This window comes from Bicyclus anynana, chromosome 6 (genome assembly GCF_947172395.1).
Source record: "Bicyclus anynana chromosome 6, ilBicAnyn1.1, whole genome shotgun sequence".
In the NCBI taxonomy this organism is placed as follows: domain Eukaryota; kingdom Metazoa; phylum Arthropoda; class Insecta; order Lepidoptera; family Nymphalidae; genus Bicyclus; species Bicyclus anynana.
The window spans coordinates 4,076,054-4,103,176 of record NC_069088.1 but is presented as its reverse complement, the minus strand read 5'-3'; the positions used below and the strand labels follow the sequence as shown (position 1 = coordinate 4,103,176).

Sequence of the window (27,123 nt, the reverse complement as noted above, 5' to 3'; positions counted from 1 at the left end):
TTATTCGGGTTAATTTTTTATCTATTGTATATACATTTTTTTTTCAATTTCATAAAATAATTGCAACCTTGCTTTATCGATTGTTAAAATACCTTTTTCAAAATTATAAATTGCTGAAAATATATTTTACTAAAATTTTCAAGTCTCACCCTTTAGGGAGGTAGTCCATTTCTACAAACTTTAAGCCCTTGTTTCACACTTTTCTATGGATATTTCGCGATAATTAGTAGAGTCAGTTCTGCTTCAAGGTCCAATTCATGTCTTTACTAATGTTCATCAAAATCGTTTAAGCCGTAAACCGCGAAATAGGCAGATTTACTTTCGAATTTATAGTACGAGTATTGTACGAATTAATAAAAACTTAAAATTGAAAGATTTTCATTAATTTTTCATGAATTTATTGTAATGTAAACTTATATTGAAATCATCATTTATGTGTAACGTGGAGTGTGCAAATTTTAGATTTTTTACCTATTTGTGTATTGGCAAAAATAGCGAAAATTGTGGCAAAACATTGGAGGAAGTAAAATATTGACATGCAATGTCCGGCAGGTGAGGCTAGGATGCACCAGATAACGGCGCGATACGATGTGGCGTGATCGTGGTCAATATTTGCCCAGATATCTTTTCGGCGTGTGACGTCACGTGTTTGCTTAGTAGTGGTCGCCGCAAGGACGTGCCTCCAGTAGTGCTAACATGCGACCAACGAGATAATCTCCTAAGTAACGGTGATACAACCGGTTATATTGCTATCTCTTTCATTGCGATGGGACTGAGACAACTCCGCCGCTATTGGACGACATTTTGTCTATTTCCCTATACTTGGTCGCATGTTAGCACTACTGCAGTTCACGAGTATTCTCTGTTACTGATATTTATGGCGTGCACATGGCTTGTAACTAAGATGTGCAGATTTTATGGATTGGAAAATTTATTTTCCAATGTTAGTTTGTAATGAGTGCTTAAGGTAGGTAATGAATTATCGCATTCTTGAAATGCATGCCACTGCTGATATCACTGTAAGTTCTTCATATAACCATGCGATGTACCTTGTAGTTAATACATACAACTAAATGATATTTTGTATTAAGATGATAGAATTTAATATTTCTGAGAAAGGGTGTTAAGCTAAATGTTGCACTGAAAGAAAATTATCTCTCTAAGAAATGTAGAGCATGACAAAAAAATCTATACTAATAATAATTATAATAATTTTGAAATAAACGCATTTTCTTTCTTTCTTTTTTTTATTATAAAGATGTAAAGTTTGCGGTATTGTAAGGGTACCCTCTACATCTACTCACCGATTTTGAAAATTCTATTACCACTAGAAAACCACGTTATTTGTGAGTGTCACTGGCTATATTTTATTCCCGTATTTCTATGGGAACGTGAACTACGCGAGTGAAACCATAGGGTGTCGAACAGTACTTAGATAAAAAATATATAGTTAACAATAAATACTACCATCAAAATCAGTTACTAACCTAATAACATCAAATCAATGAATTAGTATTCTTTTATTAAGTATATTTTTAATCCTACTAATATTATAAACGCGAAAGTTTGTATGGATGTTTGTTACTCTTTAACGCCGCAACTACTGAACCGATTTGGCTTTCATCCCGGAAAAATCCATGGTTCCCGAGGGATTTATGAAAACTCAAGTTCACGCGGACGAAGTCGCGGGCGTCCGCTAGTCATAAATAAATTTTATTCATAACAAGCATGATTAAAATATTTTACCAGAGCAAGAAATACATTCTGCCAACCTCTTACAGACAACTCCGAAGTTTTTTAGAAGTATTTTTTCACTACCCGCGCTACGGTACGGCATACTAGAGTAGTGGTATGTTATGAGATAGTAGAGTAAAACGCCCACGTATGACCAGTATGAACTTATCTTAGCTACTATACGAATTTATATCTTACAATGGTAAGTTCAAAAGAATTTTAGATGCTAAAACACAGACATACTCGTAGTTCTAAAGCACCGTCCTGAAAATTCCTTATGTAACCAAAAATTTGGGTGAAACTCGACCTAGATGCCTTTAGTTGTGTTAGAAGAATATATTTTTGATTATTATCAAAATGTTCTAAAAATAACATTCTGATAGGATAGTTTTATCACAAAATTAGATTAACATAAAACTTTTCCGATTTGGTAGAGTTTCAGTTTCCACTTTTTAGCTTAGTTATCTGAGTAATTGAAACGTACCATTAATGAAAACACTTATGTACACAAATAAATTTGAAAATACCGGCTGCCAAAAATTAAAACAACGTAATAGACAGAAATACTAAGTGCATTTTAAACGAACTTGAACCCTCGAAGTCATTACCCGGGAGGGTTGATCGCGGATAAGGCACACGCAGCGGGGTATTCTTGAAAAATCGACCAAGACGTTAATTTTGAAGGAAAATGTGAAAACGGATCAGCTGATCGGCACACCTCCAGGGCATAAATCTTGTAAAAGAAACGTGACTTTGTGGAAGTTATCAGCTGATTGGATACACGTGAGATATAAAAGTGAGGGTAGTTCGGTACTCACCGGCTGCGTTCGTCAGCCACCACCAGCAGCAGCAGGCGGCCACGAGCGCCCGAGCGCCGGCCATGTCAGCGGCAGCGCATCACACGCGCGCTCTCGCCGGCCGCCCCGGGCGGACTGAGCGCACGCCGGGCCGCCCCGCGCGATCGATGCACGCGCGCGCCGCACGCACCCTCGCACTAGGGTTGCCGACATTTCTTATGAAACATAATGCACTGAAACTGAATATTTTTCAGATTCAGATACAAAAAATTTAGTTAAAAGAAAATATAGTATTTTACGGCAAAGGAAAAAAAAGGTGTTTATTTATATAAAAACTATAATTATTTGGACTTTTCGTTTTCTAAGATATTTTTTTTTCCGAAATAAGAATGTCAATTCATTAGATTTTTAAATTATTGAAAAGCAATAGCTTAATTTTTTTGCTATTCTTTCGTAAAGAGTTCGCAACTCTATAAGGTAGACATGTTTGGATATGCTAGACGCTATTGTATCTGTCGAAAACTCAATTTCATAAAGTATTAAAATGAAAAAAATGTTTGTTAGATTTCAGTGTTCAAAATATATTTTTCCGTACTTTATTCACTTCAACAGTATATAGTACGCGTACCCGAAATATAGAAGAATACTATGTATTATAGTACGGCTGGCAACCCTACCTCGCACCCCCGCAAGCCCGCCGCGCGCCGCTCCACCCCACGTTTTCCCGAGAGCCGAGTTTCCGAGTTTCCTCGGAGAGCGCGCGCGCTGCCCTCTTTCCTTCGCTCGGATCGCTGACCGCCCCTAATTGATTGGGCCCGTTCATTTGCCGAATACGTTTTAGGTCACCATCGCCGCAGAGATCCTGCGCATTTATTATTTTGCGAAAACTTCGTTGGGAGACGTGAAACTTTAACTAGAGTCAAAGCTTTTTGAAAATGAATAAGAAAATGGTTAATGAATATTTAACACCAAGTTGTAAACTTAGACTCTTCGAAACCCATTTGAGTAGCATTTTTAAAAAGTATGGTCCAGCAAGCAGTGGTTAAATTCGATACTCAGCCGATACCTTCCCTTTACCTTGCCTATCTTTACCAGTAGAAGGCAAAGGGAAAACTATCTCTAATAATATTATATAACGTTATCTCTACTAATATTACTATTATGTAAAAGTTTATTATGTACGTGTAATGAAGGCTTATCTCGGAAAACAATGCTCTTGAAGAGAAAATCTTTTATCACTTGAAATTCACATGTATTTTTGCATCTATGTATAATAGGTTACCGGCAATCTGTATATTCCAGTATTATATACAATGCCTAGACAATTTACAGAATAGAGGCGTTCTGGCAATTTATGAAATATTAGGAGTTTGATGGTACATTACATACATTACCTAGGTATTCTATAGAAGAGAGAAGACACGATAGAGCAGGGGCGTAGCTACCGCCGTATCAGCCGTATCAAAGATACGTGGCCCCCGGACCGCAGGAGCCCCTTACGTGTGAAAGCAAAAATGATTAAATGTTTTGAAACTAGGCCCCGTAGGCACGCTACGCCACTGAGAGAGAGACGCGGTGCATAATAAGTTCATTGCATAATCTTCACTTTTGTGTAGTTTCAACTCCACGCAGTGTCCTCCAGTCTCCAGTTTGACGGCCTCCGTGGTGCAGTGGTATGCGCGGTAGATTTACAAATCGGAGGTCCTGGGTTCGATCCCCGGCTGGGCAGATTGAGATTTTCTTAATTGGTCCAGGTCTGGCTGGTGGGAGGCTTCGGCCGTGGCTAGTTGCCACCCTACCGGCAAAGACGTACCGCCAAGCGATTTAGCGTTCCGGTACGATGCCATGTAGAAACCGAAAGGGGCGTGGATTTTTCATCCTCCTCCTAACAAGTTAGCCCGCTTCCATCTAAGACTACATAATCACTTACCATCAGGTGATATTGAAGTCAAGGGCTAACTTGTAAACAATAAAAAAAAAAGTCTTGTCTGCCCTTATGAGTATCTTGTCTTAAAAAATGTTTGCTTTGTTAATCTATGTCGCTATTTAAGACTGTTGTGAAAATGTATAGACTGCCAAAATCATTACCCTTCCTTTTGGCTTCGCCGTAGTCGGGTAATAAGCTATAACCCCGAGCCGTAAAACCAGTTACTAACAATATTACATGAATTAAACAAAAATTGAAATATATTTACTTCAAGTAGACTTTTGAAAAGTCAAGGTTTACTACTTGTAAAGACTCTATCACCGGTTCGGAAGGCAGGTTTGCTGAGAAGAGTCGGTAAGAAACTTAACGCGTTCCAACACGATGCTGCGTTGAAACCGTTAGAGTTATGCGTAGAAAGAATAAACTTATATAAATATATAAAATAAACGTAATAGGTATGTAGTTTAGTAATATTATTGTAAAATTAAACAAATAAAAATTAAAAATAAAATGAACTTGTACCTATAACAAGTTAGCCCGCTTAGTAGTATTTTTTTTTATGACAGGACTCGTTCCGGGAACTTACTGACTCTGAGATTAGACTCGTGCTCAATAGTGAGTGATGATGATATTTCAGTAAGTTGAGAAATTCATTAAAACTAACCACGCAAAGCCAAAGAAGCTCTACATTGTACAATCTCTTGAAACCAAATGATAGATATTTGCGCTGGTTTGCGTGCTTAAATTTTTAAATAATATATGCGTAAAACCTGTGTATTTATTTTACCTCTAAATGATATAACTGAACCTCTTTTATGATGTAATAGTTTAACCAACCTGTTATAATTTATTTATATTAAAAACCAATGATATTAAAGGAAAGTTACATCAGCTAGCCGTAATGCCGCAGCCACACAATGCTCCCTTTGCTGCCGCTCGCCCTGCCGTGATGTCGCTCAGCCTGCCCACATACTGCTATACTCGCGTAAATTATCGCAACGCCCTGTTTTGATTCAAAGCAATGGACGTCAGTTGGCTGAGAATTCTTAAGTTAATGATGATGAATCACATGAATAAACTCAGCATTGATGTAGATAGTAGAGCTGTTAATCCCACTACGCTACGATATAACACTACGCTAACACTAGGTAACGGACTGAGAGATCGTAGGTTAGTACGCAAGCAAGGTCATTTCCTTCAAGAGGCCTAAAAACTAACACAGAGTCAGAGACTTTAAAAAAGCGCTAAAAGACTCGAGTCTTTGGGAACATAAGTAAAAACTGTTAACAAAATCAAAAGCAATAAAATGCATTATCTTTAATATTGATTTTTAAAATAGTCTATATCGATATTCAATTCCCGATAACTAGAGTAGATTCACAAATTATGTAGATACTATCATAAGTAGTCGAACTTGAAAAATTCTGCGAAGAATCATTCAGTGTTGCTAGTTTAATTTTAAAATATTCTCCCTAAAATTAGGGACAACAGCTAGTTTATAAAGAGGTGATATTTAATTATTTGTTTGCATTGAATAGGCTCCGAAACTACTATACCGATTTGAATTTTTTTTCACTGGTTGACGGCCTCGTTGGCGCAGTGGTATGGTGGATTTACGTGACGGAGGTTCTGGGTCCGATCCCCAGCTGGGCCGATTGAGGTTTTCTTAATTGGTCCAGGTTTGGCTGGTGGGAGACTTCGGCCGTGGCTTGTTACCCTACCGACAAAGACGTAGCGCCAAGCGATTTAGCGTTCCGGTGCGATGTCGTGTAGAAACCGAAAGGGGTGTGAATTTTCATTCTCCTCCTAACAAATTAGACCGCTTCCATCTTAGATTGCATCATCACTTACCATCTGGTGTGATTGTAATCAAGGGATAACTCGTAAACAATAAAAACACTAAGCTGTTGCCTATGACTGTTGCAGAAAAAAAAACGTAAGACTAATAGAACTAAGAATTAACAATTGAAATCTATAATTAATAAAATACTTGCTTGGTAATCTATAATTAATAAATGGTTAAGAAATAAACGCCATCTAATTGTTCAGTAATGGACAAGGTATCCAATAAGCTGGTGCTATTACCCCTTGGGATAATAATAAGCGCAAGCTCTTGGTCACCTGACTCATGGATCAATTATTCAGATATAAAAATTTAAAATTGTGCGGTATCTGATGACCATTATAACTATTATAATACATTCATAATATAATACATTAATATATTATAATAACAACATTTAATAAAATGTATATGTTGTTGTTAGCAAATAATTATGTTATTTATGTAAAATTAGACCAATAGTGTTGGGAAATTAGGAAATATATGCGGGAACCCCACATGCCATAATGACAGTGACGTTTCCTGTCAATTGTGTAACTGTCAATGTGAATGTTCCGTGGTATTGTTTTTTTTTTGCTACAAATATCAACAAAACAAAAACCTACAAAATGTGATTTAAATTTAAAAATACGCCTATCAAAAAGTGCTAATATTGAAAACTACATTGAAAACGTTTTCCAAAGCTGCGTTTGTTGCATCCCCTAAGAATGAAATTAAGAAATGGTTACTACGACATTTTTGTACGTACTTGTGCTAAAAACCCTTCAAGAGTCGCTATGAGATATTACAATATGGGGATCTACAACAATTACACATACTCTGAGCTGTATGGGGTATGTGAGTACATATCTCAGAACTTACAGCAGTTGGTTTGTGGCAAGGGCATTATAGCCTTGGTGTCGGAGAGGAATATCATTATACCGTGTGTTATAGCTGCGTAAGTTGCTCACCTGTTCATGTAATAGAATAATCATGTTGTTACACACATTCCACATAACATACATTACAAAGTACTAGGTAACAAAGTAATTAATAGAAAAGCCAAGTTTCTTTGAGACTTGGACTAGGAAACTATTGGCAGAAGAGATGATGTTATCAAACGGTTTGGCAACAAAGTCAACTTGTTAGCAATTGAAGCTGTTATAATGGAGTGTCCCAGAGTGAAGACATGTTCTTGTGTGTGGCTGCCAAAACCAATGATTCTCGTCGCGTATTTTTCTTCAGAAACCCTCAGTAGTCCGGATTTATCCAACTTCCTGAAGGCTAAACTTGATGATAAGCATTGGCCAGACAGAATCATAAAAGTGGACAGCTTACCAACAAATCCCCATGGTAAAATATCCAAACGTTTGCTGTCGCAATTGTTTGAACAGTCTTCACAGATGCCGAAAACTTTGGAAAATTAGTAATTAATAGAAAAGCCAAGTTTCTTTGAGACTTGGACTAGGAAACTCGTGTATGTTTCGACTTTACTTTTGAGCTGAAAATGGGCCATATACAATAATAATTTTATACTATAGATCGGTTACGTCCCTACAAAATGACTGCAAAAAGTGATCTATATATTAGGCTACAAAACTGAATGCCCACATGCAAAATTTTGTCTTTAATTCCATACGGTTTAACTGTACCCGTATTTATTTATGTATATATATTTTTTACACTTCCTGAACACACAACTCGACATTGTAGAAGATATTTAGGTATTTATTTGTTTAAAAAATGTTCGTTGTTGACCACAACTAACATTGAGATGTGGAAATTTCCTCTTTTGAGTGCCTCATTTTTCATGACCTAGTAACACATCTAACAGTATAAAATCATTGGCCATATACACATAAGAAGAAGAAGAACAGATCAACACTTTGGAGGGTATGTTACTACATGTTCCTTCAATGTTCTCATACTGTCTGGGAGTACACCAGATACTTTCTTTTCAAAAATATATTAACATGAAAAACATGGGAATACTTTGCTGGAAAATATTTTTAGATACACTGTACAAAGTATATAATTAAAATGGATACTAGATGAATATTTAATGAATTAATTCACATCATTATGTTTATCTACTAGCGAACGCTCTCCTCTACTTTGTTCGCGTTTAACACACCCTCTATCACCCACTGCTCCCACCCTACACCTATTACCATACCCCTATCATATCCCTACTCAACCCTGGTCCTATCCTACTCTTACCCTACCTCTAACCTAACTTTACCTATCCCATTCCTACCCCTTGCTACCCCTACCCTAAGTAGTAGTCTTTCTCCTGGTTCTAAGCTACATCTCCACCAATTTTCAGCCAAATTGGTCCAGCGGTTCATGACAACATATAATAGAAACAACTTTCTTTTATATATATAGATTTTACTGAAATTTAAAAAGATGTCCCTTAGTGCAGGAAACCACTGTCTATAGAAACAATTTTCCCATATTAAAATTTCATTATAATTTCCTTTCAGGGCTCACAAGTGCAGTACCAGTTTCATGTTTTTAGATCCAAAACAAGACATCCAAGCAATTGCCAGTCAAGTAACATGTGAGATATTGATTACAATAAAAGAGTACCAGAAAGATGCTTCATCAGAGCTGAATGGTAAAAAACCAGATAAAAGTATCACTGTTTTTAACATGACAATTAACTTTTATGATCTGCGACAGTGTGGCAGTCAGTATAGATCTATTCCTGAGCATTCTTACATAGCAATGACGTCTGGTAGCACTGGAGATCCGAAGCACATCCAAGTTCCAGTACATTGCCTTCAGCCCAATATACATGATCTCACAAAAATGTTTCACATTTCCCATAATGAAGTCATATACTTCTCAACACCTTTAACCTTTGACCCTTCAATGATTGAAATAATGCTCGCCTGTATGAATGGTGCCTCATTGCTCATAGCACCAGAAAAAGCAGACATTTTATTCCCAGAGAATAGAGAAAACTCTGTCACATTTTGGCAAACAACTCCTTCAAAATTTTTGCAGTATTCAAATTTTGACATTAAGAATAAGATACTCAGTGCAAATTCTACTCTCAAAACGCTAGCTTTAGGTGGTGAACCACTAAATGGTGTAAAGAGGTTAAAAGAGCTAAAGGATGTTATGAATAAAACAAGAATATTTACACTCTATGGTGTAACTGAGATGTCTTGCTGGGCTTGTGTAGCTGAATTGGATCTGAGTAAGATACAGAGCGACAGAGAAATCCCACTCGGCGAATGCTTATCTGAGACACAAATAATAGTTAAACCAATGAAAGATAATGAAGAAAAGCATGTTGGAAATATCTATTTAGGTAAACACTAACAGATTATTATTATTGTCTAGAACTTAAAATATAATAGATGGTATATTGTACTGCAGAGAAATGAAAAAAATAAGAATTTAATGAAAACTATAAGGGATATAGAGACATTTGAAATAAATAAATGTTATAGACTAGGTAAAAAACAAATGGGAGGCAAAACTAGACCTATATTAATTACTTTTACTTCGTTTAATAAAAGAGTAGAAGTGATGAAAAATAAATCAAAAATGCCAAAAAATACTTACATTACTGATGATGTCACAAAAGAAACGTTAGAATTACGAAAAAATCTGCAACAACAGTTAAAGAATGAAAAAGAAAAAGGAAACGAAGCATACATCAAGAATAACAAAATTATAATAAGAGAAAAATCAGAGGCCGAAAAAAGGAAAAGAGAAATATCTTTGTCGCCGAAGAGTACATTAACAAAATGCCAACTCGCTAAGGAGAAAGATACTACAGGCCCGGCTAAAATGCACAAAACAGACGCATATGCATATATGAGAGCAAGATCTTACTCTTTGTCAGAAAAAAACACACAACACCAAAAGGCATAGGAATTATTTGACACCGGAAACGTGACGAAAGGAATAAATATCAATACAACATCTGCATATACAAGTAAAAAACAAATCCCCAACACGGATGGTCACCGCGGGGATATAGACCACAACCCCCAAGAGCTTAAATCGGATACACTTGACAAACCAACAACAAATAAACAAGACTCTGTTAACAAAATTCAATCACAAAGAAATAGATTGAACATAGCTACACTTAATACAAGAACTCTAAGAACCCAAGAATCCTTATCAGAATTAGAAAATGCTTTGGAAACTGTGAACTGGGATATTTTAGGCCTCAGTGAAGTGAGAAGAGCGGAAGAAAAAATAGAAGAACATGACAACTACATATTTTACTACAAAAATATAACAGCAGGGTTATATGGAGTGGGATTTATAATTAAAAAATACCTAAAAAACGAAATAATAGAGTTCCAAGGAGTGTCGGACAGGATCGCTATTTTAAATATTAATTTGCCTGGCTTTAAACAACCAACTTCAATAGTACAAATATATGCTCCGACGGAGATTGCCAAAGATGAAATAAAAAACGATTTCTACAGTAAACTTAACCAAATCATGCCGAGTCTACAAAAAACAATAATCATAATGGGAGATTTTAATGGGCAAATAGGAAAGAGAGGAGTTCATGAAGATCGTATACTTGGACCATTCACAACTGGAAAACGGAATGATAATGGACAACGACTAATAAACTTTGTCTTGGAAAATAACCTACATATTATGAATAGCTACTACAAAAAAAGCCCTAATCGAAAATGGACATGGGTGTCACCTAACGGGATGGTAAAAAATGAAATAGATTACATTGTTACAAACAGACCAAAGCTATTTTCCAATGTGGGCATTATAAACCAACTTAACTTTAACACAAACCATAGACTACTTCGTGGAGAATTATACACAAGAGAACATAAGAAATCAAGAAAAAACATACAAAATACAAAGGAATCAATACTTCTACCACTTCCGCAAAATGTTCTTGAATCTTTAGACAAAAACCTAGAAAAAATAATTAATCTCACCAAAATCCAAGACAAATACGATTCTCTAGAGAAGGAATTAAGAAATTCCGCCCAAATAACTAAAATAAATAAGGTCAAGAAAGACAAATTAGGTCCTGTAGCAAGAAAGTTAATAACACAAAGAAAATCATTGTTTACAGACAGGAAAAACAACAGACACGAGATAACAAAACTAAGTAAAGATATTAACTTAAACATCAGAAAACACAGACTAAATTCTAGAACAGACACACTTATTCACTACATAGAAAAATCAGGAGGAATAAAAAAAGCACAGAATGAATTAAAAGAGAGTTTAAATTGGATTGAAGGCATGAAGCATCATAGATACAAGAAAAGCAAAACAAACAGAATTGATATACTAAATATAGCAACAGAATACTACCGAGAATTATACTCTGACAGTGAAATCTCAGCAGCCTATCAACCAGATGGTTACAATAAAACGAACGAGGAAGAGATCCCGTGCATACTAAGAGAAGAAGTCAACAAGGCTATTAATTCACAAAAGAGAGGAAAAGCGCCAGGAGAAGATGGTATATCGAATGAACTGTTATTAGGAACATCAGAAGTTACAATGAACACTATCACTGATCTATTCAATGAGATATTGCGCACAGAGTATATACCTCATCAGTGGACTCAGTCAACAATAATATTAATTCATAAAAAAGGGAAAAAAGATGAAATATCTAATTACAGACCAATCAGTTTGATGTCAAATTTGTACAAAATATTTTCAAAAATATTGTTAGACCGTTTTACCTTGACCTTGGATGAAAACCAACCCAAAGAACAAGCAGGATTTCGGAGTGACTACTCGACAATAGATCACATACACACTATAAAACAAGTGATTCAAAAATGTAAAGAATATGGTATTACCTTCTATTTGGCATTTGTAGATTATAACAAAGCATTTGACTCATTAAAACACACAAAAATATGGGAAGCCCTAGAAACACAAGGTGTGCATAAAAAATACATACGTGTAATAATCAACATATATAGGAACATGAAAGCAAAAATAAGAACAGAGAGAGAAGGGGAATACTTTACGATACAAAGAGGAGTGAGACAAGGGGACCCAATGTCACCCAAGCTTTTTTCAGCAGTACTTGAACACGTATTTAGACGACTCAATTGGGATGATTATGGACTAAATGTAAATGGGGTGAAACTAAACCACCTAAGATTCGCGGACGATCTAATCCTAATTTCTGAAGATCCAAGTGGCTTGCAAAATATGTTAACTCAGCTTGTGTATGAAAGTGAGAAAGTAGGATTGTCGATGAACCTTGAAAAAACCAAAGTTATGACAAATTGTACAAATATCCCAATATCCATCAATGGCAGTACAGTAGCATATGTGAACGAATATATATATCTCGGACAGATTATATCTCCTGAAGACCTTACTCTGAAAGAAGTGAATAACAGAATTAATTTAGCGTGGAAGAGATACTGGTCGTTAAAAGATATAATGAAAAACCCTCACGTGCCGTTCAAATTAAAAAGAAAAACCTTTGATTCATGTATTCTACCAGTTTTGACATATGGATGCCAAACATGGAGCCTAACAAAACAACATATACGCAAACTTGAAGTCTGTCAGCATAGCATGGAACGCAGCATACTTAATATAAAATTAAGAGATAAAATTAAACTCTTTACTATAAGAAACGTAACTAAAATAACTGATGTCACATACTGCATTAAAAAGCTGAAATGGAAGTGGGCAGGACATTTGTTTCGAAGTAAGAAAGATAAATGGTCAAGAGACATAACAGCTTGGTGCCCAAGGCACCAGAAAAGAAACAGAGGAAGACAGCGTCGTAGATGGGAGGACGATGTCATAAAAATAGCAGGTGTCGCTTGGAATAGACAAGCAAATAACCGTTCAGTGTGGCGGGCTCTAGGGGAGGCCTATGCTGTAAAGCAAGACAATCTCAACACGCCGGTGTCAATCAAATAAATTTGTAAATAATTTTAAGATATTTGTGATTGTTTAATAAAGGCTATTATTATTATTATTATTATTATTATTATAAGGGATGTGATTAAATCAGTGATCAAATCTCTAAACTGTTTTAGTGCAATCATTTGTGGTTACATCATTTGATCATATCCATGTTTTTCTCATTTTTCTGCATATATGTTGTGGTTAACTCATGTGAGTTTCTTTTGTGTTTAGGTAATCATGGGAATTGACCATATTATTTAATTTCAGGAATTGAGTAACAAAGGTTATAGCCTTTATATATAACCTTTGTTATATGGCTATGAGTATTTTACAGACCATTGTTGTTTCATATTTTCCAATTTTGGTTCCCTAAAAACCTTCTACAAAGTATTAAAAATATATTGAAATTATAAATATTATCTATTACAGCTAGCAAAACAAGAAAATGTTTAGTCCTAAACAAATCTGTCAATACAGAAGAGGAAAATTCAATGAAATTTATAGACACAGGAGACATTGGTGAAGTCAAAAATGGTACTATTTATTATATTGGCAGAAGAGATGATGTTATCAAACGATTTGGTAATAAAGTCAACTTGTTAGCAATTGAAACTGTTATAATGGAATGTCCCAGAGTGAAGACGTGTTCTTGTGTGTGGCTGCCAAAACCAATGATTCTGGTCGCGTATTTTTCTTCAGAAACACTCAATAGTCAGGATTTATCCAACTTCCTGAAGGCTAAACTTGATGATAAGCATTGGCCAGACAGAATCATAAAAGTGGACAGCTTACCAACAAATCCCCATGGTAAAATATCCAAACGTTTGCTGTCGCAATTGTTTGAACAGTCTTCTCAGATGCCGAAAACTTTGGAGAATTTGAGATTGTTGTTACTGAAGGAATTGGGAGATATATTGGGTGTAAACTTTACATATGAAGACATTAAGGATAAAGATTTTATGGCTATAGGCGGGACGTCTTTTCTAGCGGTTTCCATGTGCAATAAGCTATCTCTAATGTACTCTGATGTAGGAAAGATAATCCTACCTTTGCTGCTTGCTCAGAAAAATACTATAGATGAAATTATACAGTTGGCTCACCAGGAATTAAATTTGGAAAAGAAGCCAGTAACGCGTTTAAAAAGACATAAGACTCGCAGCATAATATCAGCGGCAAAGAAAATGGCGGAAAGTCTTGCCTCGCAGATGTCTGTAGAATTGGTCAATGTGTGGTCATACAATACTGGCAAATGTGTTGATGCATCTCCCACATTATACCAGCATGGATGGCAAGTGTTTATATACATAATTATATAGTTATATATAATACAAATACATACGGTAATAAAGTAAAAACCGTGCATATGAATATAAATGATTGATTTATATTCACATGTATAATATGTTATACATGTGAATATAAATCAATATAATAATCAATCATCCAGCATTAGGTAAGTGTTCAAAGGGTATCTTTTCATCCAAAAAATTTATCCTGAGGGACAAAAAATACTATTGAAGTATTTTTTTGTCAAGATATCTGGCCCATCTTTTACATAAAACAAAAAATCAAGATATTTAATCGAGACGTGCAGAGCGCGTCGTCAGCCAAATTACAAGCTATGTTTATTATATAGTTTTATGCAGACTACTATAGCAAAATAAATGAGTTCTAATGAATGAATAATTTAAGACAGACAAGGTAGGTAATTGCATATTATTTTCAATCAATAAACTAGATTTTAATTTCAGCAAACTGTATGTATCTGTGGGAAGTCATTCAGGAAGAATCGTCGTTATGAATGGTATCACAGGGTCATCGACAGGCGTGATCAACGTGAAGTCGCGGGTCGAAGCTGCAGTGTGCTGTTCCAATGAGCCACCGCTACCCACGCCCTGTGGCATGGTGGGCACATACGACGGCACCATAGTGTGTTTCACTTTAGAAGATGCCAAAGAACTGTGGAAGATCAACATTGGATCTATGATCAAAAGCAAAGGAACGTGTTGTAATGGACTGCTATATATTGCTTCGTACGATGGGAATATACGATGTATTGACGTTTTGGTAAGTTTAATCTATTGTAAATGTGAAATTGTCTTTTTATCTTTTTTTTACATTTCATAGCTACAATGCTAACCGATTATTATGATTTTTTGATTTGAAGATTGTCATTTTTTGTCGTATTAAATCATGCATTAAGTTTTAAGAAAAAATAATAGTATCATCGTTATCAACCCTTATTCGGCTCACTGCTGAGCTCGAGTCTCCTCTCAGAATGAGAGGGGTTAGGCCAATAGTCCACCACGCTGGCCCAATGCGGATTGGCAGACTTCACACACGCAGAGAATTAAGAAAATTCTCTGGTATGCAGGTTTCCTCACGATGTTTTCCTTCACCGTTTGAGACACGTGATATTTAATGTCTTAAAATGCACACAACTGAAAAGTTGGGAGGTGCATGCCACAGACCGGATTTGAACCCACACCCTCCGGAATCGGAGGCAGAGGTCATATCCACTGGGCTATCACGCCTTATTTTAGTTTAAGGGTGTAAAGTTTGTTCAAGATTCCTTTACATTAAAAGTTATGACGCGAAATTCTCTCGTTCTATCGAAAGAAAGAACAATATTTTTGATATTTGGTAATAAATAACTGATAATTTTTAACCTGCTCTTCTCAGTAGAATATATGCATCTCGATCCGCTTTAGCTTGTCAGAGAAACGAGCTAGCCTTGCCAGAATATTTTAAGTTTTTACTGTAGGCAGTAGTAGTTACAATTGTCTTCCTATACCTACTATAATATGAATAAAAAACTTATTATGCGACATAAATAGATATCTAGATACCAATAAACTAAAACATCGATAAAAACTCCTCAGCATATTTTCTATTGTTTATTTCAACGCGGCAGTTGAGTTTAGAGTCAGTCGTATGTCCTTGACTATAGTATGCGCGTTATCATCTGAGTCGTCCGGTCATAAAAGTCAAAAAAGATAGGAATGTGCAGCGCGCCTACCTGCGCACCCTAATTATCGATAAACGGCTACCTGCGCACGTGCTAATGATGAGTCAATAATGATTTGGACGATTCTGATTGGTCGGTTTCTAATGTAATTGCATTGCGTATTTTTTTTGCTATAAATGTGTTTACTGCAATTAAATAAATACATTCATGTGTTACTCGTTGCGCACTATGGATACTTTATTTTCTAACGTTGATCTGAAGAAATTACATGGCGATATTAGCCCTCAAGCTCGAACACTGATTCACAACGTATTCCTGTTTCTCAATGAATTGAAAAGTGATCCGAATAAAGTGGCTTCTCTAAATTTCAACAAACCACGTGAAATGGCCGCATTTGTTTGTGGTGTGAGCAGAGCGACAGTGGACCGAATCAAGACGGAAGTATCACAATCAGGCAGTACCTGTATACCAAGAACAAATTTTAAGAAACCACAAACCGTCACTAATATTGACGATTTTGATAAAAGTGTGTTGAAGCGAACTGTAGCTTCATTTTATGAGAATGGAGAGTATCCATCCGTGGCGAAAATTTTAGAAAAATTCCGTGAACAATTACCCGATTTTAAATGCGGCAACACTTCAATGAGAATACTACTGAAGGAGGTTGGGTTCCAGTATAAGAAAAATAGCGAAGGACGTAAATATTTAATGGAAAGAACTGATATTGTTTGTGCTAGAATGGACTTTTTAAGGAAATTGGATTTACTTAGAAGAACTAACGATCAGCGACCACGTTTCTATCTAGACGAAACATGGATTAATCAAAACCATGCAAGAAAGAGGATGTGGCTTGGAAGCAACGATGAAGGAGGTTTCAAGAATCAGCCTGTGGGAAAAGGCCAAAGATTAATAGTTTGCCATGCGGGTTCTGCAAGGACTGGCTTCGTTCCAGATGCGAAGCTAATATTTAAAGCGGTGAAATCAAAGGATGCTGATTACCACACAGAAATGGATGGCGAAACATATATGGCATGGTTTTCCGAATTCCTGAATCTACTTGAAGAGCCCTCAGTTATAATTGTCGATAACGCAAGCTATCATTCGATACAGTTGGAAAAGATACCCACAAGAAACACGAGGAAAGCTGAAATTCAAGAATGGTTGACAAAGAAAAAGATTCCATATTCCAGCAACGAAATTATTGAAGAATTAATAAGAAAAGTAAAAGCCAGTAACCCGCAGAAGGTCTACGCTTTAGACCATCTGGCAAATGAACGAGGTCATGAAGTAATAAGGCTCCCTCCATATCACTGTCAATATAACCCAATAGAATTAATTTGGGCACAAGTAAAGGGAGAAGTTGCGAAGAATAATAATACCTTCAAGATAGCAGATGTCGAAAATCACCTCCACCGAGCCATAGAAAATGTCACACGAGAAGACTGGGCCAAATGTGTTAGGCATGCCGAAGAACTTCAAAACAAAGATTTACAAAAAGCTCTAATTAGAGATCACGCGCCGCTTATAATAAATTTGGCAGAAGACGAAGATTCTGATGATGAAGACTCAGATGAAGATTAATTTTATTTAGTTAATAATTATATAATATGAAATATGTATTATATTAAATCAAATATTGTTAATTTTTTTAATTTTGTGAACAAGATACGATAATAAACTTTACTTATCGATAATATGTCTTTCATTGTTACACCCTTCACTAGACGGCTCCATAAGACCCATAAGTGCAAGCGAGATAGATATAGAGAAATGATTTATGGCCCTAAGACTCAGTTGTTAACGCGCGTACTATAGCGAAGCGTGGATTCAGTTCTTAATTATATTTAGGAAGTACGGTTTCGTTATAAGAAAGAACATCGGATTAAGAGCATACTAGCTTAGCCCCACGATATTTGACAGCATTTTTAAAACACGACACTTTTTTATCGAGCAGTGTTGCATTTTCAATTTTGGGCGTTGGAAATAGACCTTCATTCAACTTCATACTATACTCGTAGGTACGCTGCGCCCTTCAACACTGGGTTTTAACGCATCGCAGTTTTTAACTATTTTTAACGGACGTTAAAAAGCGCTCAAATATAGTATGAAGTTAAATGAAATTAAAAATGCAACACTGCTCGAAAAAAAGCGTTGTAGGTATTTTAAAAAAGTTGCCGTGTGAACATATAGTTGGGAATGCATTTGTTGTATTTGAATTCTTTTTTTAATGTCCGTTAAAAATTCTCGTGCAAATGAGGGCTAACAAACACAAACTTTCTCCTCTTATAGATAATATTAAGTGTGATGTGGTTTGATGGTGACTTACCTCTAACTTAAGAAATATTTTTAACTAGCTGACGCCGCGTGTTTTCACCGCGTGGTTCCCGTTCCCGTAGGAATACGGGGATAATATATAGCCTATAGTCTTCCTCGATAAGTGGACTATCTAACACTGAAAGGTTTTTTTTCAAATCGGACCAGTAGTTCCTGAGATTAGCGCGTTCAATCAAACAAACAAACTCTTCAGTTTTATAATATTAGTATAGATTTTTAGATAGGCGAGTAGAGCAGGCCGTGTCAGCAGACTAGGTCCTTGGAAAGGGGGAATATCCTCCTGGGCACGCTGTTGACGTGTGCATCCTCACACACAGCAATGCTGTGATTAAGAAATGTTGTATATAATGAATTTTCAGACAGGCGAGTTGAAACATACCATAAAAATAGTAGATCAAGCCATATCAGCGGACTTGGTCCTCGCTAAGGGGGAGTACATCCTCCTGGGCACGCTGTCTGGAGTATGCGCTAGCGTCCACACACACAGCAATGCTGTGGCGTGGCGCGGGACGCTGAGCAGCCCAGTGTTCGCGAGCCCCGTGCTGTACGATAATGACAAATACGTGGTCTTCGCCGAGGTTAGCGGAGAAATACACTGTAGGACTGTGGAAAAGGGGATAGAGGTATGCTATCTTTGCATGTTTTATGTAAGTAAAACTGAAAACTATATGAATCATAGTGAACGAGTTATCAAGATCGGTCAAAAAATTGTCTACGTATGTTTCACTCCGAAATCAGAAAATCTTCAGGAGACATGGACTCTAATACTTTAGTGCATTTGCATATCTTGAAGATGCTCCAGTGAATGAACTTCCGAAAACTAACACCTATTACTATTCTACTACTACTATGTTGGTATAAATATGAGGGTATTTGATGACTTGAACGCAGTTGTTTGTTAAGCCGCGTAGACACCGTCACGCTGCAAGTCGCGTTAGTGATTTTGTGCAATAATGTTTTGTGTTGTAATTATTGTTCAACATAAATTGTTTAGTGTGGGCATGGAGAACATGTAGGGCAGGGTGTTGATGCATTCTAAAAGGGTCCCTTAAACCTACGTTTAAGTACTGCTACGTCCGTCGCTGCTACCCGTCCCGTCACAGTATGGCTAATTTGCTGTGTGATGTGTTTATTGCCCTAATATGTTTTTTTTTTAATTAAGTACAGTATTTCGTTACAGATTTGGAAATACCTTGGAGCGAAGGGGAATGTGTTTTCATCAATCTACATCAAGGAAATCGACAAGCTGAAGTGGCAAATGGTTTTCGGGTGTCACGACAACAAAGTATACAGCATCACTGTGAACAAGTTTCAACCAACACTGCAGTGGAAAACTCAGTTCACATCGCCTGTGTATTCTACACCAAGATGCTTGAGCCACAAATTGATACTTGCAGCATCCAATAATGGGATACTTTGCATTCTTGATTCAGAAACGGGGACCAAATTGTCAGAGTTTGTTCTACCTCATGAAACTTTTTCAACGCCTGCAGTGTATGGTGATTATATATTTATTGGATGCAGAAATGATCATCTGTACTCGCTGAAGTGTATTTCAAATTAACCCTAAATATCCTATGTCCATTTCCATTTGTTCTAAGCTACCTCCACCAATTTTCAACCAAATCGATCCAGCCGTTCTTGAGTTATAAATAGTGTAACTAATACGACTCTTTGTATATTATAGATGAATTAAATGAATGTAAATATTGCAACTAAAAGCGTTAATCCCGCGTCCACATTTGACCTAAAAACTTGCAAAACTTGCAATGCTATTTGAGCAATATGTTTATTTGTATCAATGCGCCGATTTTATTTTATCACTAACGGACGCCCGCGACTTCGTCCACATGGAAATCAATGTAAAGTTTCAACCCCTATATCACCCCTTCTATTTTTATTTTAGGGTCAAAAAGTACCCTGTATGTTAAGTATGTTTTGATCCAAAATCCCATTTACCATTATACCAAAATTAATTTTGATTGGTTCAGCCGTTTACCCGTGAAAAGATTGTTACCTTTTGTTGTTCTTGTTGTTACCTTGGCAGACAGACATACTTATTTTATTTTACTTTCGCATTTATAATATTATTATAGATGAAAGGGTAGAGGGTATCTAATGTAAATTTTGCGCTAGAACAAATGTGGACATTCAATACATTTTGCCTTTCTCTTCATATATCTAACTACTACATATTATTAATTTGGGAAAACAAACCTTCCCCAAAAAATTCATTGAAGTTGTCACTCCCCAAAAAATGCATTTTTTATTAAAGCAACTTTATCCAAATTGTATTATGTTGTTAAGAAAATCATGCAAACAAGTCATATCTGTACATAGCGGTGGGTTACTGAACTTTCTTTTTTTTATGTAAATAAAACCTTTAATTTAAACCTCATTATCATAATTTTAATAATTACTTGCATAACTGTATTTGATGAACCTACTTGTATATATTATTACTGTGATGCAGTTTAATTGGAATAACTTTACGAGTTCAAAAAATGTAAATTCCACTAGTCATATTTGATAAGAATAAAGTAATTATAAATTGGATTACTGTATTATTTGATTAGGTATTTCCATGCACTTTCATTTGAGGAACCCACAGAATTACATAAATATTATTACTATTGTTCTCATAAAGAAGAAAAAAATTTGATTATTTAGAGGCTTGAGCTTAGACAGCAATCTGCTATATGGTAGGTTGGCAGGTTTAAATTAAATTATTATCAATTTTATAATAATGGTGGGAACTAGGAACTGCCTGTAACATGATCTCAGAGGCACTGTACCTATAGTTTTGTAATAATTTTGTAGGGTAGCTAAACCAAAAATAATTCAATGTACAGTTGAATAAGTAGCTACTAACCAATATTATAAAAGACGATAGTGCTTTTACACCTCAACTACTAAACCAATTTTAAACATTCTTTCACAATTTACATTATCAGTGAGTAGCATAGACAATCCTTTTTCCTAATCATTACTTTGATATAATTTGCCAGTGACAAAGTGAATCTCTATTGCCAATACATGATTATCGTTCAATATAATTGCAAAAATAAATAAATATAAAGAAAAAAATTGGGAAAATAAAATATTGAATATTGTAATGTAACTTTATTTATGATCTTACACAGAACATCAAGGTGTATAATGAGCATTCATAATATTATATTGACATGTTACTAATTTGATACTGATCCAACATGAAACATTACCTCAATGGAATGCAAGTTTAACTGCACAGCTATACATACATATACCACTTGACTTGTGCCATCCATTATATGCCATCCTTATATCTTAAATTATATAAAAAGCATTCTTATTATGACAAATAATTCCTATAAATAATTATAATTTCTTTTGAATATTTTTAGTAAAATAAAATTTTTTGGGAGTGAATACAGCTCATACAGTAATGCAACAAAGCTCTCATAAATTTATCCCGATCCCTATTCAACATATTCCTTTAGCCAGTATTTATAAACAAATATTAAAATTAACAAGCAATATACAATAATAGGATAATAATTACTGCTCTTCCTCGCCCAATTCCAATTTCACTTTAGAGAAGTCAAAATCTTCACCTGTGCCTCTCTTGTAGATCTTGAGGACATCCAGGCAAGTTGTCTCAAAGTGTGAGGTTGCATCGTATGACTCAGAGATGAACACTTGGCTTTGGCTGCCATCATCAGTGGGCTCATAGTAATCTGTTACAGATACAAACTTCTGCCGAATCGACCCCAAGAGATCCAAGCCAGGTTTAATTTCAGACTCTGGATCATTAGTTTCCACAGTAGTGGACACCATAGCAATGAACCAGCCCTTGGCAGCTACCTGATGGGTGTAGGACACCAGCGATACATAAATGTCAGAGTTCCTTCCGACTTGCTTCTGAGGTATGATAATCTGAGTCGACAGAGCATCTTTTGTGTTATTGATTGGGTGGTCTAACAAACAAATGCATCGGATGACTTGGCGACGCTTAACAACTCTCTCAGGGACATAGCTGGGGTCACAGTATACCTGTTTGCACTTGGCCACCTCATTTCCAGAGCGCACTCCTACGACCCTGCCTCCCTCGCCGAGAACGATTTCATCTATAGGCTTGTCTAACATGTAAGTGCCGCCATAGATAGCAGAAAGCCTTGCGAAACCTTGTGGTAGCTCTCCCAAACCATACATAGGGTATAAATATGGTGACTTGCCATACCGAGCAAGGGAATCTGAGTACAGCTTGATACGAGTGATGGTTTGGATGGCCGGTTGCTGCAGGTAGCTGTCGTCCAAGTACAGAGCCAGAGCGTGCCCTGTAAAGTCCTGGGTGTTTTTATCCAGTCCAAATTTGTCATACAAAGACTGCATATTTGCAGTGCTGGGGTCGAAATCCTTCCAAGTCTTCGTATCTTCCTCCTGGAAGTCTTGTACGTAGATCAAGAAGTTCCGGAACCGCCTCTTTTCGAACATACCCATCAGATCGGACGCCAGCGCCTCTTTTTGATCCACCGGGACTTTTGAGATCTTCCCGCCTTTGTACACATAGCTGCCTTCGACGGACTTGAACTCCAGATACCGGGTGACGCCCGTATGGATGAGCAGCTTGACTAGAAGACCGTTCGCCATCAAAAACTTTGGTATCAAATCCACGTTCCAGTCGCGACCTCGGCCGTACGTTTCATCCGGGGCTGGTGCATTGAACTTTGCGAACAACTCCTCTAACGGGGTAATTGACGCAGATTCACCGCCGTAATACTTATTCCGATCAATGTGTAGAACTTTTTTGCCGGACACGGATAGCATACCACTAAGGATGCACTCTTTTAAGCCGGTGCCCAGAACGATCGCATCGTATTCTTCATCCATGTTGATTATAAATCAAATGATACAATTCTTTTGATATTAAAAATACACGACAAACTGGAGGATAAATGTCAAAATGTCGGATGTTTCGGAAACTCGAACGAATATGTCGGCCGACGATGACGTCGACGAGATAATTCTATTGCCAACATGTTAGACAAAACCACCATAGACAAAACATTTTGTTTTTCTTTCGACCTCACTTTTGATTATCTTCTATTTTTATTTTTATCTATTTATGGTGTTTCTACTTTAAGGACATTTATATTGCTACTAGTTTTTGTGGAGTTTATGTGTCAATATATTTGTTTTATTATTCAAACCATTTATATATTATTTCAAATCTGCAAATATTATAAAGGTTAAAAGTCAGAGCTGTAAGAAAAGCCATTTAAAAAAAATAACGTCAAAGTATTGTCACCGTCAAAGTCAATCACTGACGTCAGAGGCTTACGTCAGTGTCAGTCGGTCGGTCAACTTTGCTTGTTTTTGAGTTCGTCTTGTGCGTACTTCGCGATCGAATGTTTTCTTCGTGGCGGTTAAACATTACTGTAATTTGTACTTATTTTCGCTTCGTCTAAATATGTGCATAGTTATAGCTTTCTAAATTATCCAATGCTTTTTGTGTACATCCAAAATAAGAACATGAGTGATGTGTAAATTAGTGAACAGATGATTTCAAACCATATGCTACGACTTCACGGCACATTCTCTTTAGTTTCGTCGAGAGCAACAAAATATACGGCCGGCCGCACCGTAAACCGAGATTTTAAATGAGAGGCAACGGCGAGCTGAACGTCCTTCAGATGAGTAAAAATGTCAACAGAAGGAAGCGGAGAGACTCCAGCGGCCGTGCCGAGCTTGCCAGGCGCACCAGAGCACACGTATCTTTTTCCGAAATCAAAAGGTCATTCGAGATCGGTAAGTCATGGAGGAGTGCCCACGTTGGGGAACCCCGCCAGCGCACGACCGGCGCTCAAGTCTGCCATGCGAGGCCACCAGCGGGCCCTGTCGCACGGCCAGATCGGGGAAGGCGTTCGCGCGTCTTCGGGGCCCGGGCACAGCCGCGCCGGTAGCCGCACCGACTTCATCCTGCCGCCGGGACACCGCGAGCCCGTGCCCGCCAGCGCCCTGCCGCGGCTGTCCTCGGTGCGCGGGCACTCGCGCCAGGCGTCGCGCTCCGACTCCATCTACACCCTGCGACGCGCCTCCGTGGTCGCACCATGGCGCCGCGCCGTGTTCTGGCTGATGCGGCGCCAGCAGCCCGCCGTCGACAACAGGCACCTGGTCGTCATCCCCAACCACCTCATCCCAGACAAAACACCCCCCAAGGACCACCCCAACGGACAGAGGTGCAATAACAAAGTCAGGACTACGAAGTATACACTGCTCTCGTTCTTGCCCAAAAACCTCTTCGAACAGTTCCATAGGATTGCCAATGTGTACTTTATTTTCATAGTGTTATTAAACTGGGTGCCAGAAATCAATGCATTTGGCAAGGAGATAGCAATGCTGCCAGTGTTGTTTGTGTTAGGAGTGACCGCCATCAAAGACTTATTTGAGGACCGCAGGAGACACCTGTCCGACAAGAGAATTAATAATTCTTTCTGCCGAGTCTACAAAAAGTAAGTCTTATTTTTATTTGTTAAACTTTTAACTATACTATAGCCTTTCGTGATGAGTACTGTTTACCAACAAACAAATTAGAAAAGAGGGTATAAATCACTACTTAGTCATTTTACACCTAATAATTATTATAATTAACTTGTACTTAAATTTTTTTTTTGTTTTGTTGTTTAATAAGCTTTGAACAATTAGATATGGTTAATATATTTTATATAACATTTTATAAACTCATCAAGAAAGGCTTTTTTTTTGTACACCAACTTAATCATTGGTTGACTAATAACTTTAAGTCATTAGTCAAACCAATGATTAAGTATACAAAGAAATAATTTAAGGATATATTATATTCCTATTAAATTTCTAGTTATTTACTTCATAACAATTATGTTGTATCAGATTTTACTTAACTTACTAAGGAACTACAGTTTGCTTTAAAGAGTTTTGATTTCACACTATTCCAAACAGATTGTTCACTACTAAAATAAAACATTAAAAAAAATACAATTATGTACAATTTACAGTCTTAGTAATGCTAATAAGCGATCTCTGCCAGACAACCAATTGAGTGAATTATACTAGGGGTAAAAGGGTAATTGTGATCATATATTTAATGCATTCAGTATTGTAATTTGTGATACCTAATATGAATATTTTACTCTTATATTTGCTTAGCATTTGTTAAATATGATACTATATAATTATTTAAAGGTATCTTATTTTATACAGATACTGTAGGTACAGGTCATTTTCAACTAGTCTTTGCAAAGCAAGCCAAATTAATTGAAAGATTATGAATAAAGTAAACCATACAAAAATTATTTAATTAGACATTGAACCTTGTATGTCTTTCTTGCAAGGTGATTCCTCAAAGAGGTCATTGATTTGTGTAGGTTAAAATAACACAACACCAAACAATAAAATGTTAATCTTTTTAAACCAATTTGGCTTTTTATTTGCATGTATTTTATAGTTTTGCCAAACAATTTTATTTACATGAAACAGGTATAAATAATGTTATAATACCTATTGTAAGCAATAAAACGACCAAGACTTTTTGTTATGTATGTTTCGTTAGGTAATTTTTTTACAAAAATACACAGAGTAATTCACTATTATGTGTTAACATATTAAATCAACAAGTTTCAAATCTGAAAGTAGAAACATATTCAACTAATAATATCTTTATTAGTGTCACAATTAGTACATTGCAAATGCTTATTATTCCATGTAAATAAGAAATATATAAATAATAGAATGAGCATGAATTAAATTGCTTAAAGCATGAGCAGTTATCATCCTTTCCTTAGTTTCTTACAGCATCATTGATTACTTATCCATATTAATATTGTAACTGGGAAAGTAAGATTTTCTGTAAGGTTTTCTCTGGACTGATTTAGAGTGATAAATTTTACATTGGTATAGTTGGATGCAAGCTTTATAACGTTTCCGAACATCGTGCGCAATACAAGAATTTTTGGTATACCTGGTTACGCAGGGGCGCGGCGGCAGGCCATCGCCCCGCACAGTGAACCACCTGAAGTCGCCATTATTTTAGTATTCAATGAGTATTTTGAAGTACTACAATTTTGTGAAGGTCTGGAGCTTATCTGATGATGGCGCTCGCACGCCCAACCGAGTGAACTCATCAACACACAATCTGTGTATATGTGAAATTCTGAAAAAAATTAAGTATAAATTTCGCGTAAACCATTTATTTTCCCGGATAAAAAGTAGCCTATTACTTGCTTATAATTCATCTAAAAAAGTTTGGGTTTAGCTTTGAAAGGCTGTAGTCTACAGACTTACATTTTCGTATTTATAAATATTATCATCGATTTCCCCCATCTAATCTATACTATAATGTTATAAAGCTGAAAAGTGTTTGTTTGCTTGAACGCGCTAATCTCAGGAACTGCTGGTCCGATTTTAAAAATTCTTTCAGTGTTAGATAGCCCATTTATCGAGGAAGGCTATATTAAATTCTCCGCGTATTCCTATGGGAACTCTAACCACGCGTGTGAAATATATGAATAAATCTGCCCTGCTAAATCAATGTGGTAGGTACGAGTAGGTAGGTATATTTACAGTGATATGACGTCAATGTGCCGCACTAACGATCCCACGTGAAATACACCTTTAA

General features: G+C 36.5%; 4 protein-coding genes across 7 annotated transcripts in view; 2 read left to right on the top strand and 2 right to left on the bottom strand.

Annotated features, from left to right (window-relative positions):
• Nucleotides 1-2,666, bottom strand: part of LOC112048708 (protein kinase C-binding protein NELL1) — a 72,379-nt gene extending 69,713 nt beyond the window's left edge. For all 3 annotated transcript variants that reach the window (XM_052881957.1, XM_052881958.1, XM_052881959.1), the window contains exon 1: nt 2,553-2,666. In XM_052881957.1, coding sequence (XP_052737917.1) covers nt 2,553-2,616 — 64 coding nt within the window. In that variant the 5' untranslated portion in view covers nt 2,617-2,666. The remainder of the gene's footprint in view (nt 1-2,552) is intronic.
• A 4,171-nt stretch (nt 2,667-6,837) lies between these two features.
• LOC112048694 (beta-alanine-activating enzyme) lies at nt 6,838-21,044 on the top strand. Its single transcript, XM_024086337.2, has 6 exons — nt 6,838-7,238; nt 8,767-9,602; nt 13,616-14,474; nt 14,938-15,253; nt 18,848-19,111; nt 19,669-21,044. Exons 1-6 carry the CDS (start codon nt 7,009-7,011, stop codon nt 20,050-20,052), a joined length of 2,889 nt encoding a protein of 962 aa, XP_023942105.2. The 5' UTR covers nt 6,838-7,008; the 3' UTR covers nt 20,053-21,044.
• Nucleotides 21,045-21,596: 552 nt separating this feature from the next.
• LOC112048695 (rab GDP dissociation inhibitor alpha) lies at nt 21,597-23,493 on the bottom strand. The gene has a single exon (XM_024086338.2). The coding sequence runs from the start codon at nt 23,358-23,360 to the stop codon at nt 22,029-22,031; it is 1,332 nt and encodes a 443-aa protein (XP_023942106.1). The 5' UTR covers nt 23,361-23,493; the 3' UTR covers nt 21,597-22,028.
• Nucleotides 23,494-23,823: 330 nt separating this feature from the next.
• The window catches only part of LOC112048731 (phospholipid-transporting ATPase VA), a 91,168-nt gene continuing 87,868 nt past the window's right edge, over nt 23,824-27,123 (top strand). For both annotated transcript variants that reach the window (XM_052881956.1, XM_052881955.1), the window contains exon 1: nt 23,824-24,982. In XM_052881956.1, the coding sequence (XP_052737916.1) occupies nt 24,174-24,982 (809 nt within the window). In that variant the 5' untranslated portion in view covers nt 23,824-24,173. The remainder of the gene's footprint in view (nt 24,983-27,123) is intronic.